Source organism: Aphis gossypii, chromosome X, assembly GCF_020184175.1.
Source record: "Aphis gossypii isolate Hap1 chromosome X, ASM2018417v2, whole genome shotgun sequence".
Classification (NCBI taxonomy): domain Eukaryota; kingdom Metazoa; phylum Arthropoda; class Insecta; order Hemiptera; family Aphididae; genus Aphis; species Aphis gossypii.
Window position 1 is genome coordinate 3632218 of NC_065533.1, and position 23121 is coordinate 3655338.

A 23121-nucleotide genomic window follows, 5' to 3' on the forward strand; every position below is an offset into this window, starting at 1 on the left:
AAAATGTCAAGTAAAAGTGACAATCAAAGAAAAGGAATTTTGCTATTAAATGAGGTATATCTGAGATCAAGTATATCAGTCAACAGTCGTACATTGAGTTATACAGGATTGGAAGATTTTGGGGGAGAACTTCCAAGTAGAGACACTCAAAAAGCAGATCATGGTTTGGTCTTTATGTGGTCTAGTCTTGCAAATAATTTTACACAACCTATTGCAGTGTTTGCCTCCAAAGGTCCAGTAAAAGGTATATAAATTATAATTGATTAGAAAAATGCAGATTTAATATACAAAAATTTAAACAATTTTAAGGAATGGATTTGACCAAATTAGTAGTGAAAGCAATAATGTTATTAGAGGATGCAGGAGCACAGTTTTTGGGACTAACTACTGACGGGGCCAGTACAAATAGGACCATGTGGAATAACTTAGGCATTTCAAGAAAGATAGGGAACACAAATAATTTTTTTTGTAATCCATTTGATGAAACTAGAAAAGTTTTTGTTTTTAGTGATACACCTCACCTCATTAAGATGATATGTAATCGCTGATACGAAAAAAAATTTTTAAAGGTAATATAAATACATAAAAATGTTTTTTATATACTTACATTATGTGTTATAAATGAAGTTGGATCCTTCCAAATCATTAGTAAAATGGGAACATTTTTCTGAAGTGTTCGGGCTTGATGAAAATAAACTAGGGAAAGTATGTCCAAAAATTACTAGGAATCATATATACTTAACTAATTTATCAAAAATGAAAGTTAAGTTTGCAACTCAGATAAATCTGATATATAATTTAGAAATGTTTTAAATAACAGTGATATTAAAAATCATCAACTAATTTCAATACTTATGATGTTAGCTTTTCAGTAATTCAATGGCTGTAGGTATGCAATTTTATAGGAATAGAAATGAAAAAAATCTTATACATTTTGAAAAAACAGAACAATTTACCTTGTTTATAAATAATTTATTTGATGCGTTAAATCGTAAATTTCCTGCAGAAGGAATTAGAAAAAATTCTTATGATTTTGAGGTTTTTCTTTATGTTTAACAAATATTTGTTTGTTGGTACTTGACATTAGATATAGCTGTTTTGTGTCTTATGTTCAAATATTTATGTTGCATGATGCTTTTGTGGTTTATCGTTCAAAACTATAATAATATAAAAATAGGGTAATGTTAAAGTAATGTTTTTATATATTGTGTTAACAAAACTTTGTGGAAATATTTTTACCTAAATGTTAAGAATACTACTTCATTAATTAATTCATGCCCAATTTTGAAATAATGTACTTAGATTGTTGAAAATGCAATGAAATGGTTAGATTCTTGGGAGTCAAAAGTTATAGATGAACTCATATCTTCAAATGAATTTTTAGCTCAGCAAACAACTGATAGATTGAGAGTAACAATTAAATCTAGCATCGAACTTTCAAAAATCTGTTGGACAATTGTAATTTTTCATTTGTATTAACTGCTAAAATGAATCAGAATAAACTGGAAGTATGAAATATTTAATTTTAAAGATTGACCATCTACTAACATATAATTGTCTAAAGAGATTTTTTGGTATAATACGTTAAGTTTCTGGTCCTAACGACCACCTGTCTACGCCAACATTTTTACAATTATATAGAATGTTGACTGTATCTTCTCTAATAAAACCACCTAAAAGTGGTAACTGTACAATTGATGAAGGTAAATCATTTAAATAGGTATATATTATAACCTATACTTAATAAGTGCTTTATATAATATTTACATACATACTTTACAGTCCAAAAACCAGTACTTGAAATTTGCGACTTTAAAGATCTTATTTCAAATGAATCATTGCGTGAAGAAAAAATTAAAAACATGAAGAGTAAATTAGACTTGATAATTGAAGATAAGAACTGGGACTGTGAAGACATATTTTTAGAGCACGATTCAGGGCTGCTACCAAGTCACTTTTTGTCACTTTTATCACTTTTTTGAAATACTGTCACCTTTTGTCACTTTTTTTGCTTTTTCATAAAAATAGTCACTTATTGTCACTATTTTGTGTAACAATAGGAGATATATTTTTTTTTAATCTAGATATTCAAATTAACAAAGTTGAATACAAAAAAATCATAAAAATTGTTTTGAAAATATCATATCATATATTCTGTTAACATGCCTAAATTTTATTTGTATGTTGTTAGCACTGGAAATAAGATTGTGCATGAACCATAGATAGCAGAACAAAACTAATAATAGAATATTAAATTAATATACTATGAATATGATTGTAATATTATTAATTAATATAATAGTCATATTTGTTATTATCTATTATCACTATTTTTTGTATAGTTAGCCTAGCATAACATACGTTTTATTTTATTACGGTTTACTGGTTCAGTGTTTAACTTTCACTTGTAAGTTGTAATTTGAACTCAAAGGTTATAAAACTAAAATCTCCAGTAAAATGGGAAAGTGTACTGTGAATAAAGTGTGGTTTGAAAAAACTGATAGTCTTGGTTACAAGATATCAGAATGGGCTATTGCTAAGGAAGTCGACAAAACACAAATATTTTGTATTGTTTGTTCGAACAATATCCAATGTGAAAAAAAAGGATATCAAGCCCTCTTGCAGCACTCTATAACTGACAAACACAAAGATAATTGTAAAAGTAAGTTGAATTTAAAACAGTTACACCTTAGTCTAGTGTCAAAATCATCAAGCGCTACAACGACAGAATTTAATGAGTCAACAACTGTCATGCCTTCTAGTTCTGGTAATCTGGAACTTAGTGTATACTGTAAGCAAGCAGATGCTTCTAAAGCTGAACTTATGTGGACCATGAAGAGTGTATTGTGCAATATGTCAGGCAGTTCATGTGATGGACTAGTAGAATTATTTAAAGCTATGTTTCCAAATGCAGTTCCTGATAAATTTAGTCTAAGTCGCTCAAAGATGTCTTACCTAATTACTGATGCTTTAGGTCCTCATTTCAGACAGATTGTTTTAGATGGAATTCAAAACCATTCAACATACTATACGCTTATGTACGATGAAACCACCAACTCTGAAAGTAAAAAAGAGTTACAAGTTGCAGTACATTATTGGTGTAACACAAAGAAAGAGATTGTTGTAAGCCATTTAGAAACTTTTTTTATTGCTTCTGCCACAGCGGTAAAGATTGAAGAATATTTGATGTTGGCATTAGACAATGCAGACCTTCCCAAAGAAAAGTTACTAATGTTAGGCTCAGATGGACCAAACGTTAATAAAAAAGTGTTTCGACTTGTAAATGAAGGAATAAAATCTATTAGAGGTCATGAACTAATTGATATTGGTTCATGCAATATCCATATAGTACACAATGCTTTTCTTAAAGGTCTTGACAGTTATGGATCCGATGTATCAGAATTTGTTATACTTGTTTATTATTTTTTTAAAGGGTGGCCCAAGCGATGGGAAGATTATTCAGTCATTCAGACTGAAAAAGGAATTCCAGCCCACCGATTTATAAAACACTGTTCTTCGCGTTGGCTTACATTAGGTGCAGCAGCTGAAAGAATATTAGAACAATGGGAAGCATTAATGCATTACTTTAAAATATTTGTACCCAAACATAGAAATGAAATCTTAAGAACTCCAAAATTTTTAAAAATATCTTCATTTATAAAACTAGTCGAATTAAAACCGGAAATTATTTTTGTTGTAAATAGCGCAAAAATGTTACAACAGTTCACATTGACATTTCAGCGTCAAGAACCTTTGATACATGTAATGTACGATGAACTTTGGAAACTTTTAATTACTATTGGAGGAAAAGTTTGCAAAGAAACAGCATTAAGTACATGGAATAATAACGATTCACTATTTATAAATGAAAATCTAAAACCACTAAACTCAATTGAATTGCCTGATAATGTTTCAGAAATATTAGCAACTTTTGATGAAAAAAAAAAAATAATGTTTTTGAAGAATGTGCAGACTCATTACAAAGCAGCTGGTTGTCACATTTTAGAAAAAAGTTCTTTCAATCATGCAACTAAAATAAAATATTTTTCTTGTTTACAACCAAATGAACTGAAGGTGGATAGAAGTATAAGATACATAGTCAAAATTTCTGAATTTATGCCTTTTAAATTTGACTCTAGTTTATTAATTGATGAATGGAGATTGTTGAGATTAGAAAAAACAACTATTCCGCTTAATAATCGCATTGATCACTACTGGAATAATATATTTGATATAAAAAATAATTTTGGTGATCAAAAATATCCTTTTATTACAAAAGTTGTAAAGGCAGCATTAACATTATCTCATGGCAGCGCTGATATAGAACGTCAATTTTCTGTGTCTGGTAATGTTTTGACTGAAGATAAAACTGCTATGTCTTGTCGCATGTTAAATGCTCGACTCAATATAAAACAAGGCATAAAAAATTTTCACAATCGACCTGATTTAGTGCTTATTGACAAGAAGCTTTTAATTGCTGCACAGTTAGCTAAGCAAAAGTATATGTCAATGCTAGAAAAGCAAAAAAAAAGAATTTGAAGAATCTAACAGGCAGAAATTGAAAGAAGAAGAAGAAGAAAATAAATGGAAAAAAAATCTTGAAGAGATAAATAATTGTGAAAAAAATATCATTAAATTGGAAGACCAGCTTAAGTCTGCACAAAAACATCAGGATCATCATAAAAAAGCAGCTGATAAATTGCTACATGATGCTAATGTTAGATTAAAAAAAGCGATTGAAAAAAATGATGTAGTTGAAATGAAAATAGCTCAGAGTATGGTCGAAACTGCTACTAAATTAAGGAATGAAGAACGTGAAAAAGAGACAGAAACAGTGTATATTCAAAAAAAAATTGAAAAAAGGAAGAATAACATAATAACGAAGTTGAACAAAAAGTCCAAGATGAATTGATAATAATTGTAAACATTTGTAATAAATTTGAATAAACATTAAAATGTTTTGTTAAAATATAAATAATGTTTCTTTTATTATTAATTGTAAGTCAATAAAATAACTAAGTTATAAGGTCAAGGAAGACTGATTAAATAATATAATATTAATTAATGACAACATAATGTAACTTGATTCATTAAAAGCAGGGACTTAGCTAGGTAGAAAAAAACTAGGTAGGTACCTATCAGAAACTTGTAATCAAAGTAATATATTGAAGTTGAACATACCATTTTAATTTATTTTAATCGTTCAATTTTAAATCTGGTATCCAATTAAGTGATAATATGATATTTTGTGAAAAAAATCTAGTCACTTTTTATAGAAAAATTAGTCACTTTTTTCCCAAAAAATGTCACTTTTCTCACTTTTTTAAATTTTAGTAACGGTAGCAGCCCTGACGATTATACAAAAAGTTCAGTTTTTGAATGTGTGGTTTACTATTTAGGAGAGTAAAGATGATTTAATATTATTTCTTACATAAATTTCTAATAAATTTTTAATTAAATCTGCAGGTACTTAGCTAGATGACTGTGCAAAAAATCTAAGTGTGAAGTATGTTTAAAAAATTTAAAGAATGATGGTAACTTAGGTATGGAATCAGAGTTGGTAAATTTAAAAAGTAAAGGATTTTTAACTCATCCTAGTGGTAACTTTTACAAAATATTAAAAGTATTGGAAACTTGCTTTTGTAAACATGCAAGTGCTGGTGATGTTTTTGAAAATACTTATAATGAATTTTTTCATCATGTGACAAGCCTGACATTTTCATGTTCTATTCACAAAAGTGAAATGATTACAGATATTTTCACCATGTATATAACAATGCGCATGAGGCAATTTACATATATTGAAAATCAAAAATTAAATTAAATTAATAGAGCCAAAAAGAAACTTTCTAAACTTGTATATAGTTAGGTTAATAAATGTTTAAAAAATGTGTTAATAAATGTTTTATATTATCCGTGTTATATTTATGTATTATAATTGTTTATTTATGTAAAAAATCAAAACAAATCTCATAAAAATCTTAAAATATTGTGTTCTTTACCAGGTTAGTTGAAACTAAAATACATGTCAGAATTCAGAAATTGCCGCAAAATTCAAAAAGTATCATGGTCCAAGGAAAAATATAAATAAAGTTAAATAGTACCGCATGGAGCGCTAGGTTGTCAGACTAGAGCCTCAATAATCACAGCTGTGTTTCGTAACCTGTTCATCTTAAGCCATGCACTATATTACGCACTCTTGATATTATTTGACCATTATCAATATCAACAACCTATAGAAAACAATACATAATAGTTAACATAGGTATTTTTCACTCAGAATAATAAATTAAATTAAATTATACCTACTTGTTAAGATAAATGTCAAATTCAACAGGATTTTTCTGAGTGTTTATGGGTGAATTCAAATGTAACTATTGTAACCAAGTATGATTTCAACTCCAGCTGACAAATTATAAAAATGATTTTACCAAGTTTTATTATATTAGATTGTACTTTTAATAAGACTGCTTATCTTAACTTTTAAACATGGCAGTTCATGAAACTTGCAAGACCATCCTAGTTCTCACCAACAACCTAAATACCTATATTATATATTTATATAAATAAAAAGTGTTATAATAATAATTTTTTATTTTACCCCAAAAAAAAACTTTTTATTAAATATTAATTTGAATTATTATATTATTAGTCATTCAATTTATTATTATATCATATAAAAATAAAAAAAAAAATTGGATTTACAGATACAAAAATTTAAATAAAATTAATTTTCTAGTTTTTGCTACTAAAATGTTGTGATTAAATTATCATAATCCAGATTTTCACAAATTTCATTTTCAATCAAAATGATGGCAAGGTCAGAAAGTATTTCTTTAACCAGAGTATTTTTAATAATTTTTAGTTTTGAAAAATTTCTTTTGGCACTAGCTCTAGTTATTGGTATTGTAAGCATGATTCTCAAAGCTATAGAAATATTTGAAAAAGAATTACAAGTCATATTTAAAATATCAAAACAGTCCAATGAACTTTTTTTTTTAAATTTAAGAAATGACAAAATATTTTTATCTCATTAAACAAATCAATACCATGTATGTCTTGGCTATTAGTATCTGTCAGTAATAACTGTAAATTCATACATTGTTTTCAAACACGACAGTCATTTTATGATACCAACAATATGATTATTAAAAGTTTGTCCTTCTGCAAAAGGTCTATGCCAGTTATTTATCTTATTTTATGCCAGTCTATAGTCTATTAGTCGTTGAAAATTAAATAATGTTGATAGTCGATGAGGAAAATGTCATTAATCATAATGATAATGATATTGTATAATGCATAATAATATAAATCATTCCTGCATTAGGTATAGTTTTTAAAAAAAATGCAAGTGTAAGTGCGAGGCCCAGAGCATGCCAATGTCCCCCCCCCACCCCATTAGAGCGCCATTGATTTAAAAAAAAAATGTTGTTAAATATTAAATATTTGTTTTAAAAAATGAATAATAATACAATTTTTACTTTTCCATAAAGCATTAATTATTAATTGTTCATCTTTCATACCTCATTTTATCTGTACAACCTAATATAAACAAGTAGATTTTTTAAATTTTTAAAAGTGTTTAATAATGACTAGATTACAAGTATATTTCATATCTTTAATTTTCATTAAATAGAAAATAATTTAGAGAAATAACTAGGGAAAAATAATAAAAATGAGTCCAAAGAATCTGGTTTGATATTATATTATTATAATATGGCAGCTCGTTGCGTGATTGTGACGGGGACCAATCAGTCGGTAGGATTACTCGCGGAGTGGTGTAATCGATGAGAAATAATCGCGGTCCGCAACCACGATAACGAAAGTGATGATAACACAGACTTCTATTTAGAAATCTGTGGATGATAGCGATCGTACACATTGCCGCCGAAGTAGTGAAGTGCCAAGACATGCTTCGTGAAACCGCAATTAGTAGATTCGTAATCGTCTTAATTTGTCCCATTAATATTCTACGCTATTCTGCGACTATAATATAATTACGCAGTCTTTTGGATTTTTTTCAAGTATTTCGCACTGGAGACGGAGTTTTACCCAAGTGTCGCCCCGTTCTTCTGGTTGTACAACCGAATCTCGATGCTCCAGCGATAAGGCTAACGGGCAACGACAACAACGACGACCAAGGTTTATAGATTATAATCTATAAACCTTGAACGACGACGACGTGCATATCATTTGGTCGAGCGCGGGTGTCGCCCATTCCCTCCTTTTCCAACTCATCGGTAAATCGTGACGGAAAGACGAACGAGACTGAAGACTTTGACTTTGTGAAGACGGTGCCCGGAGGTAATATATTCCGTTTAAATATTAAATACTTGCCATACGGCATAAGACGTGTTGAGGTCCGTCATCTTATTCATTTTTGAAAATCTACCAACTCGGTAGTATCACGATTTCATTCGATCGTTATTTATTTGGACTTGGACATTGTTTCGAGGTAACAGTAAACGCTACTGTATTTAACATTTATCGTATTTCCTTTTATCGAATTTTCAAATGTTTTAAACTTCCTTAGTCCACTACGGTTAGAAGGGGGAGATAATCGTGGATCGTCATTTTAATATTTTGAAATTAGGTATAGGTATGTTAGGTACTGTGTATTTATTTGGTTTGTCGTGAACATCTTTCATGGACAATTAATATTATAAAGTTATTTATTATTTAGATAGGTATTGTCTTGTTTAGTGATTTTTAAATTTAAAAATGCCAATGATACTTAGCATAAAACACCTCAAGATAAATTATTGAAACTGATTGATTCACATGGTTATAGGTTTTCAAAAAGTATTAAGTTCTTACAAACGTTTGTTTTTATGACAAGCACATGTGTAAATAATTTATTTCCCTTTATATTTAATAAGTATTTTACTATATCCTACGTGAATACAGTGAGTGTGCGATTTCTATTCTAACCATGTTGTTTTAACACAGTGTGGTATGTTTAACGCATCAAAATACAAATCGTTATGTTTTTCAACACACTTGCTGGACATAGCATTAATTATGATTTATACTTATGGTGTATAAATAGTACCTAAGTATAAGAAGTTGAAATTAAAAAAAATAGCATTTGTTTTTTTATTTTTAATGTCATCTTCTCATACAAAAGAAAATATAATCTAACTAGGTATTTGGCAAGTGAATAAATAATAAAATAATTTTTATATGATATGATAATTATGATTTATATTAAGTATTTTACTATCAATTATCTTGGTATTATAAGCTTTAAATGTTGTTTACTTAAATACTTAATTATTATTACTTATTAGCTATTCATCTTAATAGGTTTCACAAAACTATTTAAATCATAATATATATTTTTTTAATTTTCCTATTAGGTATATTATTTAAAATAATCATTAGATATCAGTATTAAATGTATTTTATCCTTTACAATTTTGATGAATATTTACTTATTAGATAATATGCAACAATGGTTTGAACAAGACCAACCAAACGCCAAACATTTATCAGATACAAAGCTTCATTCTGTACCAAGATCATCTAAAGAAATGGATAAGTCAATACTCAAAACATTTACTGTTGAAGCTGAAACAATAACTGGACAATATATTTGTGTATCTGGTAATTGCTCAACCCTAGGCGATTGGGAAGTGAACAAGGCTTTCGTTCTAAATAACACAAATGTGATACGTATTAGAAAAAAGTATGTTGATTATAATTTCCAAATTATTGATTTTAAATAATGATCATATTAACATAGGTATAATATTTTAATTAACTACCTAATATACGTATATCTTCAAACATTTGAAATACTTAAATTTTCACTTGTGTATCTATAATTTTGATTGGATTTTCTTTAATATGTACAATTTTTGAGTAAAATTTAACTTTGAGAAAATAGATAAATGTAATTCTTGTATTAAACATAAGTCAAATTTCATCTGTTATATTTAGTGAAATTATTTATATTTAAATATATGCTATTCAGACTATTCATTATAATGAATAGTATAGTAAATTAAACTAGAAACTTGATAAATTTAAATTTTATTCCTGGTATTTTCCAATATTTGATATACTGAAATTGAAATTTTCCCTCGTTATAGTTGAATATACTATTAATAGTACTAAAAAGTTAAAACTGTGGTGTAGAAATATATTCGACCATGTTAAAAATAAAAATATCTGCAAATTTATGTCATGGTATTTTAATGATTATTTAATATATAACAAGTAAATGAACATTGGTGTGTAGGTATATCCAATCTAGAAATTTAATTGTTTTTTTTTTTTTTTATTGATGATAACATTCTAAGTTGATTTTATTAAAATAGTGACTATTATCAGCGATTGTTTATTAGACTTAGAGTTAAGGACCTTTAAATAGCATGCATTCAAATTAACGTTGTAAACTTAAAATATGATCTTAACTACAAATGTTATAATGAATAACAAATGTGTGTCTTATTTTTTCAATATATACCAATATGGCAATATAATACATATGCACAGACTTGATTTATGTATTTTATATAATGATACTCTAATCTAGGAGTCTTTAAACTACAATCTACAAGCCACTTCTAGCACATTGATTAGTTTTTACTTGCCTTCTAACAGCAGTGAATAATCTAAGAATATTTTTTTCATTGTTCATAATATTTTGTTTATTTTTATGAAGTATGATATACATTTGTAGTTCTACATTCAAATTTTTTTTTATATTCAGAAAAAATGCATTAAAAATAATAATTTTTAAAGTATTACTGATATTAAGTTGATTATTAATTATTAATAATAATTATTATTATTATGTTTATTAATTATTAAACATGTATATGTTAAACCATAGATTCTTTCTTATATTAAACAACCTATGTAGTAATATTGTATATCTAATTATTTTAATTAGTACTATTTAATTAATGTTATTTTAGTCGAAAATACTGCGTATGGACTGGGTCTGTACATTTGCCACCAGAAAAAGAAATATTCTTTCGTTATTTCATGGCATATATTGTAGAACCTGACGGTGAATTTATTACACAAAGGCATATTTTTGTTCATTCGTGGGAGTCTCAGCAGGAACCTAGACGTGTACAAAATGGTATGTTAATTATATTGATAAATTATAATAAAATATAAGAATAGAAAATATTAAAATAATAAATATATTTATCTTAGAAACTCAAATATCAAGCAGTGATTGTGCCCTACAAAGTGATATGTATGGTATGGATGATAAAAATCAAATCAGCAAAGGGTTTTTGACTACAGAATGTGCTATTCAGTTTAAATTATTTGATACTCCTATTAAATTTTGGAACTCTAAACTACAAAACAAAATGGTAGTAAATTATTATATGAATTAGATTAGTTTGCATACTATAAATATTATTTATACTTTTTAGAGTTTAGTTAGTGTAAAAATGACACCTGTACCTCTTTCTAAACTGTCAGCTGATTCTGGGGACTCGTCTCCTAATACAAGTAATGTCATACTTGAAGATTCTAGCTCACAAGGAACTGATTATATTGAGAAACAATTTGGATGGCCATATGTAGAATGTGTGGTAAATATATATTTTTTACGGTTTCTGAAAAAGTTAATCACAAATTAGCTTATAGAATATATATTACTTTAAGATTTAGATTTTAAAGATTTTTGAGGTAATTTATCACTGTAAAATTTAACACTTTAAAAAAAAAATCAAATCGATTTGTATTTTAATTTTTAAGTATTCAACTGTTTGCTGAAATTATTAAATTGATATTAAAATCACTTTAAATAAAACTTCAAAGACATGGCTAAGAATTTAAGTTTATACATATAATGTTATGCCTACATATGTGTATTTACATATTTTAATATTGTAAATTTAACATTCTATATTAATTTAATAGATTTATGTTTTCTCAAAAATTATGCATACAAGAAATCAGTATGAGAATTGTACTTACCAATTTATTAACTAAACATTTATATAATATTTAATAGTATAATTAGACATTTTTATTTTTTAAACAATGTTTGTCTTCAACATACTTATTTTTTAATTAAATTAACACAGTTTTTAAATAAATATATTTTTGTAATATTAGTGTACTAATATGATGTAATAAATAATTTTAGGATATTCCTGGTGGTCACAGTTTTAAGCATCAAAATCAGTTTGGAACTATTATGCAAGAAAATACTTTTCATTTATTTCAAACAAAAATGTACAATTTCAGTTGTGTTGTAAGTACATTGTTTCCAAAATTAATATTTGATTAATGTTTGTTAATGACAATTAGCTTATGCGCTTAATTTTTACAGGGATACCTATTTGATTTTTATCTCCATAAAGAATCTTCTGAAGAACCTCCTTATCACATTGGTTTTACTCACGTATTACCAAGTAATATGAAATATAGCAATGGAATAATTATATCTCCCATTACCAGTGTTCGTCATAAGCCAATAGGAGAACTTAAAAGTATATTTATTAATATGCTCCTAAAAGTAATTTATTTTAGTATTAAAATGTTTTTATGTTTGTAATTATAGTTGATTATTTAATTATAAAACCAACAAAAGATATCAAGTGCACTTTAGAAGTACTAAGATTGACAGATTGGAAAAGTTCCCATTTTCCATTAGATATTGGTCATAGAGGATCAGGTTCATCATTTAAACAAATTTTGTCAGAGTAAGTTTTAATTTAATAATACTGTTAAATATATAGTATGTAATTAGTAATCACTAAGGCTTAAGATATTATAATATTTATAAATCTCAAAATATGTATGATCTTATGCACTCAAAATATTTTTTAAATTATTTTTATTATATCTCTTAGTGTATTAAACCATATTCATAGATCACTCTTATTGTTCTACATCTTTCTATACAAATATGAAAAAACTTTATTCAGTCCACTAAAAAAACCCAACTGGGCAGTGACTAAAAAATTTCTATTACCGTGTATTTCTACTATAATACCTGTTTGAATGCCACCCATCGTATGCCATTGCTTAAACGGCAAAAATTTGGAATTCACCAGTAGTTGGCAGTTGCTGCATGGTAGGAGAATTTTAACACAAGACAGTGGTACTGGTTCATTTGGATGCATAAGCAAGTACCGTTCTTTTGGTGGACAGAATATAGATAGTAGTCCTAGGCTTTAATTATCTTCATTTAAAGTGCTGGTTTTAAAGATTAATACTATTTTATGAAACCAAAATTCTACTGTTTAAATAATAGTTATTAATTAAGAAATAGATAAGTTTTAAACTATTATGCAATATATCTTTTATATATTACTTTAAATTGTTTTTTTTTCAGCAATTTTCATAATATTTTTAAATACACATTTATTATTTATGAACAGAAATTTAAAAACAAAATGTAATTATTAATTTTAATTATTTTTGTAGTTGTTCTCATATTCGTGAGAATACAATAGCATCATTAAAAGAGGCAGCAAATAAAGGGGCTGATTTAGTTGAGTTTGATGTACAACTGACAAAAGATTTGGTACCAATTATTAATCATGATTTTGTAGTATCAATGGCAATAAAATCAAAAACTAATCTTTTAGCTGAAGAAGTTGAAATGGTTCAAATTCCATTGAAAGATTTTACTTTCGAACAATTACAAAAGTTAAAAGTAATTATTTAAAATCAACTATTTAAAATGTGTATGCATTATTACATACTGCTTTTAATTTAAAACTATTAACACTCTTTTAAATATTTTTTTACATTATTGTTTGTGCTTTTATTGCTTTTTTTTTAGTAGTTACTGTGTATGACGATATTTATTTTTTATTTTTTATTTTGAAGCAGAATATTATTTGTATTATTTGTGTTAAAACAAATTTTGATCAAGTAATTGATTAGTTATTTTTAAGTAGTTACTTATATGTATTTAAAGTTTTAAAAACCAGTGTTGTAGTGGATCAACATTTTTTTTTATATTAATGTTTTCCCTACTTCACTTTGCTTACCTATACTTTAAAATTTAAATACTTATAACTCAAAATATTTAATTTTTATACATTCTAGCGCTCCAAAAAATATTCTGTTTTGGAATAAGAAGTTAAGAATGTAGTTTGTCATTCAAAAAAGTAAAAATGATACAATATACCTATAAATAATATGACTAATAAAAAATAGTAAGTAATTAAGTTTTTTCAAGAATGCTGTTATGTAACAATTTTAAATTATGTTGAAAATAAGTATTTTTTAAATGCTCATATCTTTTGAAATAATGAATGTTTTTTTATAAAAAAAATTACACAGAATTGAGAACAATTTATGTTTTAGAAATATGAAAAATCACCATTTATTTATCTATTCTAATAATTATTTATCCGTTTGAAATAATTTTTATTTACAATAATTGTTTAATTATACAATCAACTTTATTTTAATTCCTCTTTTAAAAATAAATTAAATACTTAATTGAAATTTAATGAAATTAATTATTTTGATACTATGTATTATAATTAACAATATTTAATCAATGTTTTTTAAAAGTTTTAATGAATACTTAAATCATCAAAAATTATGAATACAAATTTTGATACCACAAAAATATCAGCCATGTACCTACTTAAAAAATTATTGATTAAATTTGGTTTATTTCTTAGTCCAAAATATGATTTAAATTATTGATCTTACAATTACCATGGTAAAGTAGCTCATCAAATCATCATCAATATGAAACTAGCAATCAGTTTTCAAGACTGTTGCCTATTGAGTAGAGAAAACAAAGACTAGGCAGATTAGTTTTACTCACCTAAAGTTTAAAAAATGTTGTGTAATTTTAATTTGATATAATATAGTTGTAATTTAGTATTTTATTACATTTAGTTATTAACCACATTCATTTGTAAAAATCACACATCATTATAATTACCTTTTTTAAGTTTCGATTGTTAAATGTTACTAATAATTATAGGATCTCTTCATATTCTATAATTAATATAAATTTCTTATAGTTCTTCTGAACATAACTTTTTGGGCTACCATAATACTTTAAATCATTGTTCAAAGACATACATTAACTAATTAAGATAAACATAAACTATATTGTTAGCCTGCAGCATACATCATGTAACAAACCATACATCTGATAATTAAGTCACTAGTATTTGTAAAGCCTATATATTTTCATGTATAAGTCATGCACTATATCCCACTGTATACTGTCTAGCAGCTCATAATATTGTAACATAAGATGTATTTAAATTTTATTTAAATTTAAAAATATAAATATTAGTAATTACTATTTAAGTAAAGCAATGGGTAAGGAAATTATTTTTTCTGTTTGAAAATTAACTATATGATTGATATAAGGATAACATCATACTCGCCTTACTAATACATAATATATCAAAATATATGTTCAACAGTAGTTACTATTTTGTATTGTTAATTTATATACAAAAAACTTCTCTGAATTGATTTATTACGAAACCTAAAAAAGTAAGAACATAAACTGTGTTTTCAAATTAGATTTTTATGAAAGTTAAGATTTTAATCTAGGTATAAGTATTAATATTTAATATTTCTCATAATTTGCTTAAAAATTAAAATATCTTAAATTAAAAAATCAATAAAAAAACACAAATAATCTCTTTACTTTTAAGTTGCATAATAGATCAATTCACTCTTATATTAAAGATAACAATACAAAATTGTAACTGCTGAACATATATTTTGAAATATATTAAGTGCTTTTTAGATGAAAACAATATACATTAATATATGCAGTGTTGGTTTGACACACCCGGCTACCCGGCGATCACTGGGGGCCCCTGGACATTTTATATATTAGGGGCCCATATCTAAACGGAAAAGAAGATTAAGTTAACTCACAATTCCGGACTCGGATTCCAGAATTAATTTGTTAACATTGAACCATTGATTATAAACACTAGTATTTAATATATTATTTATTTACTAGGTATATTATAATATTATCAAAAAGTATTATTTTAAATTTGTATATTTTATTTAATTATTTAATGATAAAAAATTTTAATTTCATATTAAGTGTACATGGAAAATGTAATTATTACCTGTATGTTATATGTTTATAAATATTATAAATGTAAGAAACCTTTTTTTGCTTTTTATAAGAGGGCCCTTATAAATTACTGTACTGGGTGCCCAAACATAAGCCAGATCGACACTGAGTGTATGATGCCCTTTTAAAGATTTACAAATTGTAACATATATGAATAATAAATGTAGATTATAACATTTATAGAAATAAATTTGAGATTTACACTGGGGAAGTGCTAAATTTATAAATAAATGTAAAGTTTGTGGTTCTATTTTACCTAATAATCAATTATTTTAAAACTTAAAAATGTCTATATTCAATTTTTAAATCAGCTATAAGCCTTCCAGCGTTAGAAACATTGAATATAGAGTGAATAAAGTATATTATTCAATGTGAATTAAACAAATTATTATAAAAATGTATGATGTATTTGTTTTAACTGAGTATTAGGGCACACTTATGTATAATGCACATGTACAATTTGATTCCTGCTAAAATGCTTTGCCTTTTTTAAAATAAATCCAAGATTTATAATTATCCTTAATAAATTTCATAATTATTTTCAGATTTATCATGTTAAAGAACCTTATACACTTTCTGAAACTCACTTTTTAAATGATGTTAGAAATGATTATCAACCTTTTCCAAAACTTGAGAAAGCATTTACAGATGTTGATACCAATGTCGGATTTAATATTGAATTGAAATGGACAATGAAACTTCAGGTTATTATTTATTATAACTATGTAATATATATATATATATATAAATATCATGATTGTATTTTATGATAATTTTTAGTTGTTTTATATTTAATTGACCATTACATTTACAGGATGGAACATATGAACTCGACAACCCATTCGACATGAATTTATTTGTTGACACCATACTTAAAACCACATTTGAATTGGCAGGATCACGAAGTATAGTCTTTTCTTGTTTTCATCCTGATGTCTGTACCATGTAAGTTATGTTACTTATAACCTATATAAAAAAAAAATAATATCTTTATTTTTAAATTAAAATTGTTTAGAATTAACAGTATTTCTATTATTTTTGATAAGTTTATTAAAATATTAATGCTTATTTAAAAGTTCTATCAATTTGTATACTATAAAAATAAAACCAATGTAAAAATTAAGACTATCTGTTATTATTAACAATTCCGTTAATATGTAATAATACTGATAACTTTATTCTTCTAAAATTTTAAAATAGCATTCTAAGGACCTTTTTATTTATAGCTTTGCTTTTATTTAATTTTTTTTTTTTGCAACAGAACATGTTTTGTTGGTGGTATTTTACTAATTTTAATATAGAGTGTATTTAAAGTTTTATGTTTAATAAAGTAAATGGAACTATAGTCAGTTTATTTACTATTTAAAAAAAGTATTAAATATACAATAAAATGTATGTTTAAAAATTTTATAATTTATGATTAATAATTGTTTAGGCTTAAAATGAAGCAAAATCGGTATCCTATATTGTTTTTAACTCAAGGTGTTACTGTGCGATACCCTTCATATGCTGATCCTAGATGTCATTCTATACAGAACGCTGTCTATCATGCTACTTGTCACGATTTATTGGTAAATTTCTTGATTTTATTTTCAATTTTTAAATTATATACAATGTGCATGTTATTTTATTTATTCATTTAATAATAATTATTTTCAATTACCTTGTGTATGAGTTTAAACATAAATTGTAAATATGAGATTATTTCACTTTAAACTTTAAAGTAATATTTTTTACATCTATTTAGGGAGTAAATGTTCACTCTGAAGATTTGTTGCGTGATCCATTACAAATAAATATTGTCAAACAAGCTGGACTCGCTCTATTTTGTTGGGGAGATGATAATAATTGTAAAGACGTGGCTAATAAATTCAAAAAATTAGGCGTGAATGCTGTTATATACGATAAGTAATAAGTTATTATATATAATCATTAATGCTTTTATGTTAAAACAAATTATTTAATTATAATTTTATAAGTTTTGTATGATGGCTTTTAAAAATTTAGCATACTATAATCCAAGGTTGGGCATTAGAGACTAGTTAAAAATTAAATTTTTTTATGGTATACTTTCTATGACATAATTTATAAAGTAATTTTAAGTTCATTTTTATCCTAATTTAAATCTTATATATTTAATACCTATGTATAGTTTAGTATAAATAATTATTTTATAGAAATAAAAAAATATCAGAAATATTATTTATAATATTAAATGTACCAAATTGTAAACTATCTAATTATAGAATGCATAAATTATTGATTTAAATAGAGAGTAAATAAATATGTATGAATAACTTTGTATACGTTTTAATATGAAATTACAATTTCATTAAAATACAGCGGCTGGTAATCATTTCAGCGTTCAAATTAAATTGTATCTCTCTAAAAAGTTGATCTCAATAATTAATAAGTTCAATTTGTTGGATTCTATCATAATATGAGTTTCTTTTCTTTAATTATTTCTATCAATTAATCTCTTGTTTTTGTATTATTTTTTAAATTTTTTTTCATTTTGTTTTGTATTTTGTTATTACTCAGTTTTTTTATTAAAAAAAAAAACAATGCTACTTATATATACTAAGAACATTTTTTGTCTATTTAACTTGTGTAATTTACTTTTACTTGTAACTGAAGTTATAAAATTTGTTAATAGTTCAGCGTTGATATTATCTAAGATTTAATGATAATACTATTTTGAAATATTTTTTAGTCTATTTGGTTTTATAATTTGCAAATAACTATACATTTTTTGAAACATGATTTTATATTAATTTATTCAAATTTTATTTTATAGGTTGGATAAGATTGAGTTGTTGAAAAAAAAAATGTCTTGTTCTACTGAAAATCCTGATGTCTTCATTGCCAATAATTATTGTGATCAAAATGATATACTTTTATCCAACCAACAATCACTTAATGATGATCCACATTTACGCGAAGATAATGTTAGTTACATTGAGTATATTTAGTTTAAGCATGTATTTAAAACAGTGGGGAAGCTTGGATAAACTTAAATAGTTGACGAGTTTTAAAATCTTCTGAAGAAAAAGAAATTTCCATATGATAGTTATTTAATTCATTAGGTTTGTTTAAGCTTTCATCTCGTTAACATATATAATATTAATAAAATGATAAAATTAAAAATATAAAATGATGATTGGCAGATAACAATCAATTTAATTAAATTAGCTACTGTTAAGCATATCATAGATTAAATATTATATTTTTGTATATTAATTTAGATTTGGTCCATTAGTACCATATTGTAATGAGTGACTAATTATTATATTCGTTATTCAATGGTAAGACATTTATTATATTTTTATAAAAAAATATCAGCACCTTATATTACATTAAATCCGACATACTGATACCTTACTAAATTATATGCATTAAAAATGTTCCAAGTATGATGTAAATTATAACAAAATACTTCAATATAAAACGAATTGTTATTTTGGTTTTTGTTTACAATTATAAATACTTAAAATAAAAAACAATAGAATAAGTAAAACAATTTAAACAAAATAATGAGAAAATAGTTAAAATTTGTAATGTATATCAAACAAAGCTCTTTTATAAAAAATTATTTTAAACAACTTCCAGAAATTTTTTTTAGTAATTTTACTTATCGAATAATAGTTAATTGATAGTAAAACTTTTTTTCAGAAGTAGGTTATGTAATTAAAAATTCCAATTTTCAAAAATAAGAGATAAAGTGATTTAATAATAATTAATAATTATTTATCAAAGTTGTACAAAATATACATATTTTATGCTCTAATAACGACATAATATGGCCCAGTAAACAACTACAGTAAAACCTTTCTATAGTGGAATCGCTTGGGACTAACAGTTTTTTTCTGTTATAAAAGGATTCCGTCTAGTAGAGGGTCTGTTATAGAGAGGTTTTACTATGTATGCAAAATAAAATTTGGTTTATGGAATTAACTTGATTTGAAATACAGACATTTTTAATTCTCAATGTAGTGCATACTGAGTGTATGTATTCACAAATGCATATTATAATACCAGTCTCTAACTATAAGTATTTAAATAAGCATAATAGTTAACAAACATTTTACGGAGTATTTCTATACCACTCTACTTCACTCCACTCTGCTGTGTTAATTTAAGCTTAAAATACCTAAGAACTCATGCGCTACTTGTCTAAAATTTGATTGTTATGTATTGAAGTACTTCAAAAAATATTCCGTTTTGAATTAAGGAGTTATGCATCTTCTTATACAAGTAAACAATTAAATTAAAAAAGAATAGTTGGATTATTTTTTTTAGATAAATGTTGTTTTATTAAAGATTTAAATTTTAAAATAATAAAAAAAAGATTTTCACAATGATAATAGTTTTTGAAATAATGAATGTTACATTATATAGATTACTCAGTATAATGTTATTATATTACTATCAAGCTTTATGTAACTGGTATTACCATTGCGTCCTCTATTTTAAAATATACAACTATCAAAAAATATTTTCTATAAAACAAATTTATAATCAATTTACTTTTAAAATTTTCAAAAAATAATTAATTGTGAAATAGTAAATATGCTTCCTAATATTTATAATATATATTAATATACTTGAATGATTTTATAGTGTTTTTGAACAAATTCATCATCTAATCTTGTTTGATAAATCACTATAAATATTTTTTTGTATCTTAATGATTTTAATTTTGATTATTTATTAATTAAAAATAAGTTGATCAAATGATTTAAAATTTGAAAATAAAACTCTTTTAATATGAAATAAATTTGTTGCTTATTCTGAAATAATTTCCTGTTTTAGAAAGATATATAAATGCTGTAAGTCAACACTTGAACACTTTTCATAAGATTAAAGATTAAAATAAAAAAAAATAAAAAAATATTTTTTATAATATAATATATATACATACTATATTAAATTAATTATAATAAATGGAATTATATTTTAGGAAAAGGATAATAATAGATATTTTATGGATGTTGGTAAAGCCAGTTTTCAGAATCAATGTTCTTCTACAGAAACATTATGGAATGAAAAAATAAATGATTGTAAGACGCCATCAAGAAAACAGAAGTAATATGTCTATATATTTTATTCTGAATAAATAATTGACTAAGTATTTAATATATTAAACATGCGTGTTAATAGATTTGACTGCAATGATGGTACTTTAGAATCGGATGTTCAACCAACTTTATCCAAAAAATCTAAGTAAGTATAATAGAATTGCTAAAAAAATAGTATGCATTTTGATCCATGTGCAACAAACAATGTAACAGCATAAACACTATCACTATATCTAGACATTAAAAGGAAAATATACCTTTACAAACATTTAATTGTGTTTTGGGAATTAAATAAACAATTTTAACATCTTTATATGTTTAATAGTATTACACACATATCTATTTAATAATTATATTTATATCTTAAGTATTAATGTAATTAATATTATATATTTTAATATCTTATTATGTTTACTTATTTTTAACTCATTTAAACTTAAACTCAATTTAAATTTTATTTAAAATAAGTGACTATTTACAAATATTTAGTATCAGCCTATATTTATAATTAAATATATTGTTTGATTTATTAATATGTAGTACCCATTTTAATTACTTTTCTTTATAAAACTATATAAGAATTTAGAATTTTGTATCCATTTTTTTATGTTTTTATTATGCACTTTGGTTTATTTATGGCTAGCTAAATGGTAGTAGGTACCTTAAATGGTTTTTTCATGTTTAAAAATCTTTATTGTGTCTTTTGATATAAAATATAGATATGATAGAAATAGAATACAATTAAATTCCTTAGTCTTAGTGATAGATGGAGACCATCACTCTTATGACATAATTTAATTATTGTTATGTAATTCTTTTATTTTTTTGTTTCAGGGCTATAGAAGATTAGTCAAAAATAAACATTATCTAGTTTTGAAAAATAACAAACAATCAAAATGATATTCAAACATGTTATGTTTTATTAAATATATATTATATATTTTATTTAATGTATTTTAATATATTATTAACTATTAATAATTGTTAGTTACTCTATCAGTTTTAAGAATGGGGATTATTTATAAGCTACATAGCTTAAATTTAAGTATTGTTAGGGTTAAATAAATTAGTAGAAACAATATTTTTAAAACATATATATTTTTTTTTTGTTTGTATTGGCATTTTAACTATAGATGTTCAAATTATTTTGTATAAACGCGGTACGGTGCTGTAATTTAAATATAATATATTATTATTAATCTACTCTGTGTATGCTCAGTGTAGTGTCGTGATAAATGACAATTTGCAAAATTATTACAATATTCCTAGAACCTGGGATTTTTTTATACATAGTTATAATAGTTTTTGATGATTGTTAATTATTATAAAAATATTTTCATATAGTACCATTATTTTGTAATATTATTAATTATTATATATAGTTTTTATGATTACATTATGAAATATTATTTGGTGATTGTTTGATTAAATTAATAATATCTATTTGGTGTTAATATGATCAATATATGTATTATGATATATCATTATGATTAATATGGTGTTAATATGTATAATATTGGTTATTTTGTTATTTACCTGTTTCATTTATTACAGGGCTTAAAATGGTCCATAGTGGGAAATGAGAATGGTACATTGTCAACTATTTTAGTACTGTATTTTGAGTATTCCATGCATAGTGATGCCTATTATATAGTTACTTATATTATTCTTATTTTTTCAACATTTAAATTTCATTGTGTTGTCGCAACTAACGAAAATGGTGGGTATATTTATGTATATTAGTACTTGTTACTTGTAATCTATAAATTAGTACCTCATTTTACTAATTTTTTTTATTAGTAAATTTATCTACTTTTAAACAAACTACAGTTGACTCGATAACTCGAAATTCAAGAGGGAAAAAAATTCGACTTACCAACAATTTCGAGTTTATATTAAAGAAATAAAAAAAAGAAAATGTTTTCTTAGATTCTCATTTTCCTGTCAAAAAATTGTTGAACCCATTTTATATTTTAA

General features: G+C 24.8%; 1 protein-coding gene and 1 long non-coding RNA gene across 4 annotated transcripts; one reads left to right on the forward strand and one right to left on the reverse strand.

Moving 5' to 3' along the window:
- Positions 1–5095: 5095 nt before the first annotated feature.
- LOC114126219 (uncharacterized) lies at positions 5096–7785 on the reverse strand. The gene is made up of 3 exons (XR_003592568.2): positions 7524–7785; positions 6310–6545; positions 5096–6233 (listed from the first exon to the last, which is right to left on the reverse strand). It is a non-coding gene; the product is annotated as an uncharacterized LOC114126219 (long non-coding RNA).
- Positions 7786–8013: 228 nt separating this feature from the next.
- On the forward strand, positions 8014–22638 carry LOC114126205 (glycerophosphocholine phosphodiesterase GPCPD1-like). Of its 3 annotated transcripts, none has more exons than XM_027990096.2 (17): positions 8014–8304; positions 9442–9688; positions 10926–11095; positions 11173–11336; positions 11400–11561; positions 12122–12229; positions 12308–12467; positions 12539–12680; positions 13408–13639; positions 16612–16770; positions 16881–17011; positions 17502–17637; positions 17814–17974; positions 18864–19014; positions 21027–21151; positions 21227–21289; positions 21979–22638. In XM_027990096.2, exons 2-17 carry the CDS (start codon positions 9447–9449, stop codon positions 21992–21994), a joined length of 2322 nt encoding a protein of 773 aa, XP_027845897.1. In that variant the 5' UTR covers positions 8014–8304; positions 9442–9446; the 3' UTR covers positions 21995–22638. The 3 variants fall into 3 exon arrangements, with proteins under 3 accessions (XP_027845897.1, XP_027845898.1, XP_050062209.1); XM_050206252.1 differs by lacking the exon at positions 8014–8304 and adding an exon at positions 8311–8455; XM_027990097.2 differs by lacking the exon at positions 9442–9688.
- Positions 22639–23121: the final 483 nt, after the last annotated feature.

Excerpts from the sequence above, each read along its gene's own strand:
- LOC114126205 (XM_027990096.2), top strand. The coding sequence starts at position 9,447 with ATGCAACAATGGTTTGAACAAGACCAACCAAACGCCAAACATTTATCA. Across the intron at positions 11,096-11,172 it reads ACCTAGACGTGTACAAAATG|AAACTCAAATATCAAGCAGT; the intron begins GTATGTTAATTA and ends TATTTATCTTAG. Across the intron at positions 17,012-17,501 it reads CATCCTGATGTCTGTACCAT|GCTTAAAATGAAGCAAAATC; the intron begins GTAAGTTATGTT and ends ATAATTGTTTAG.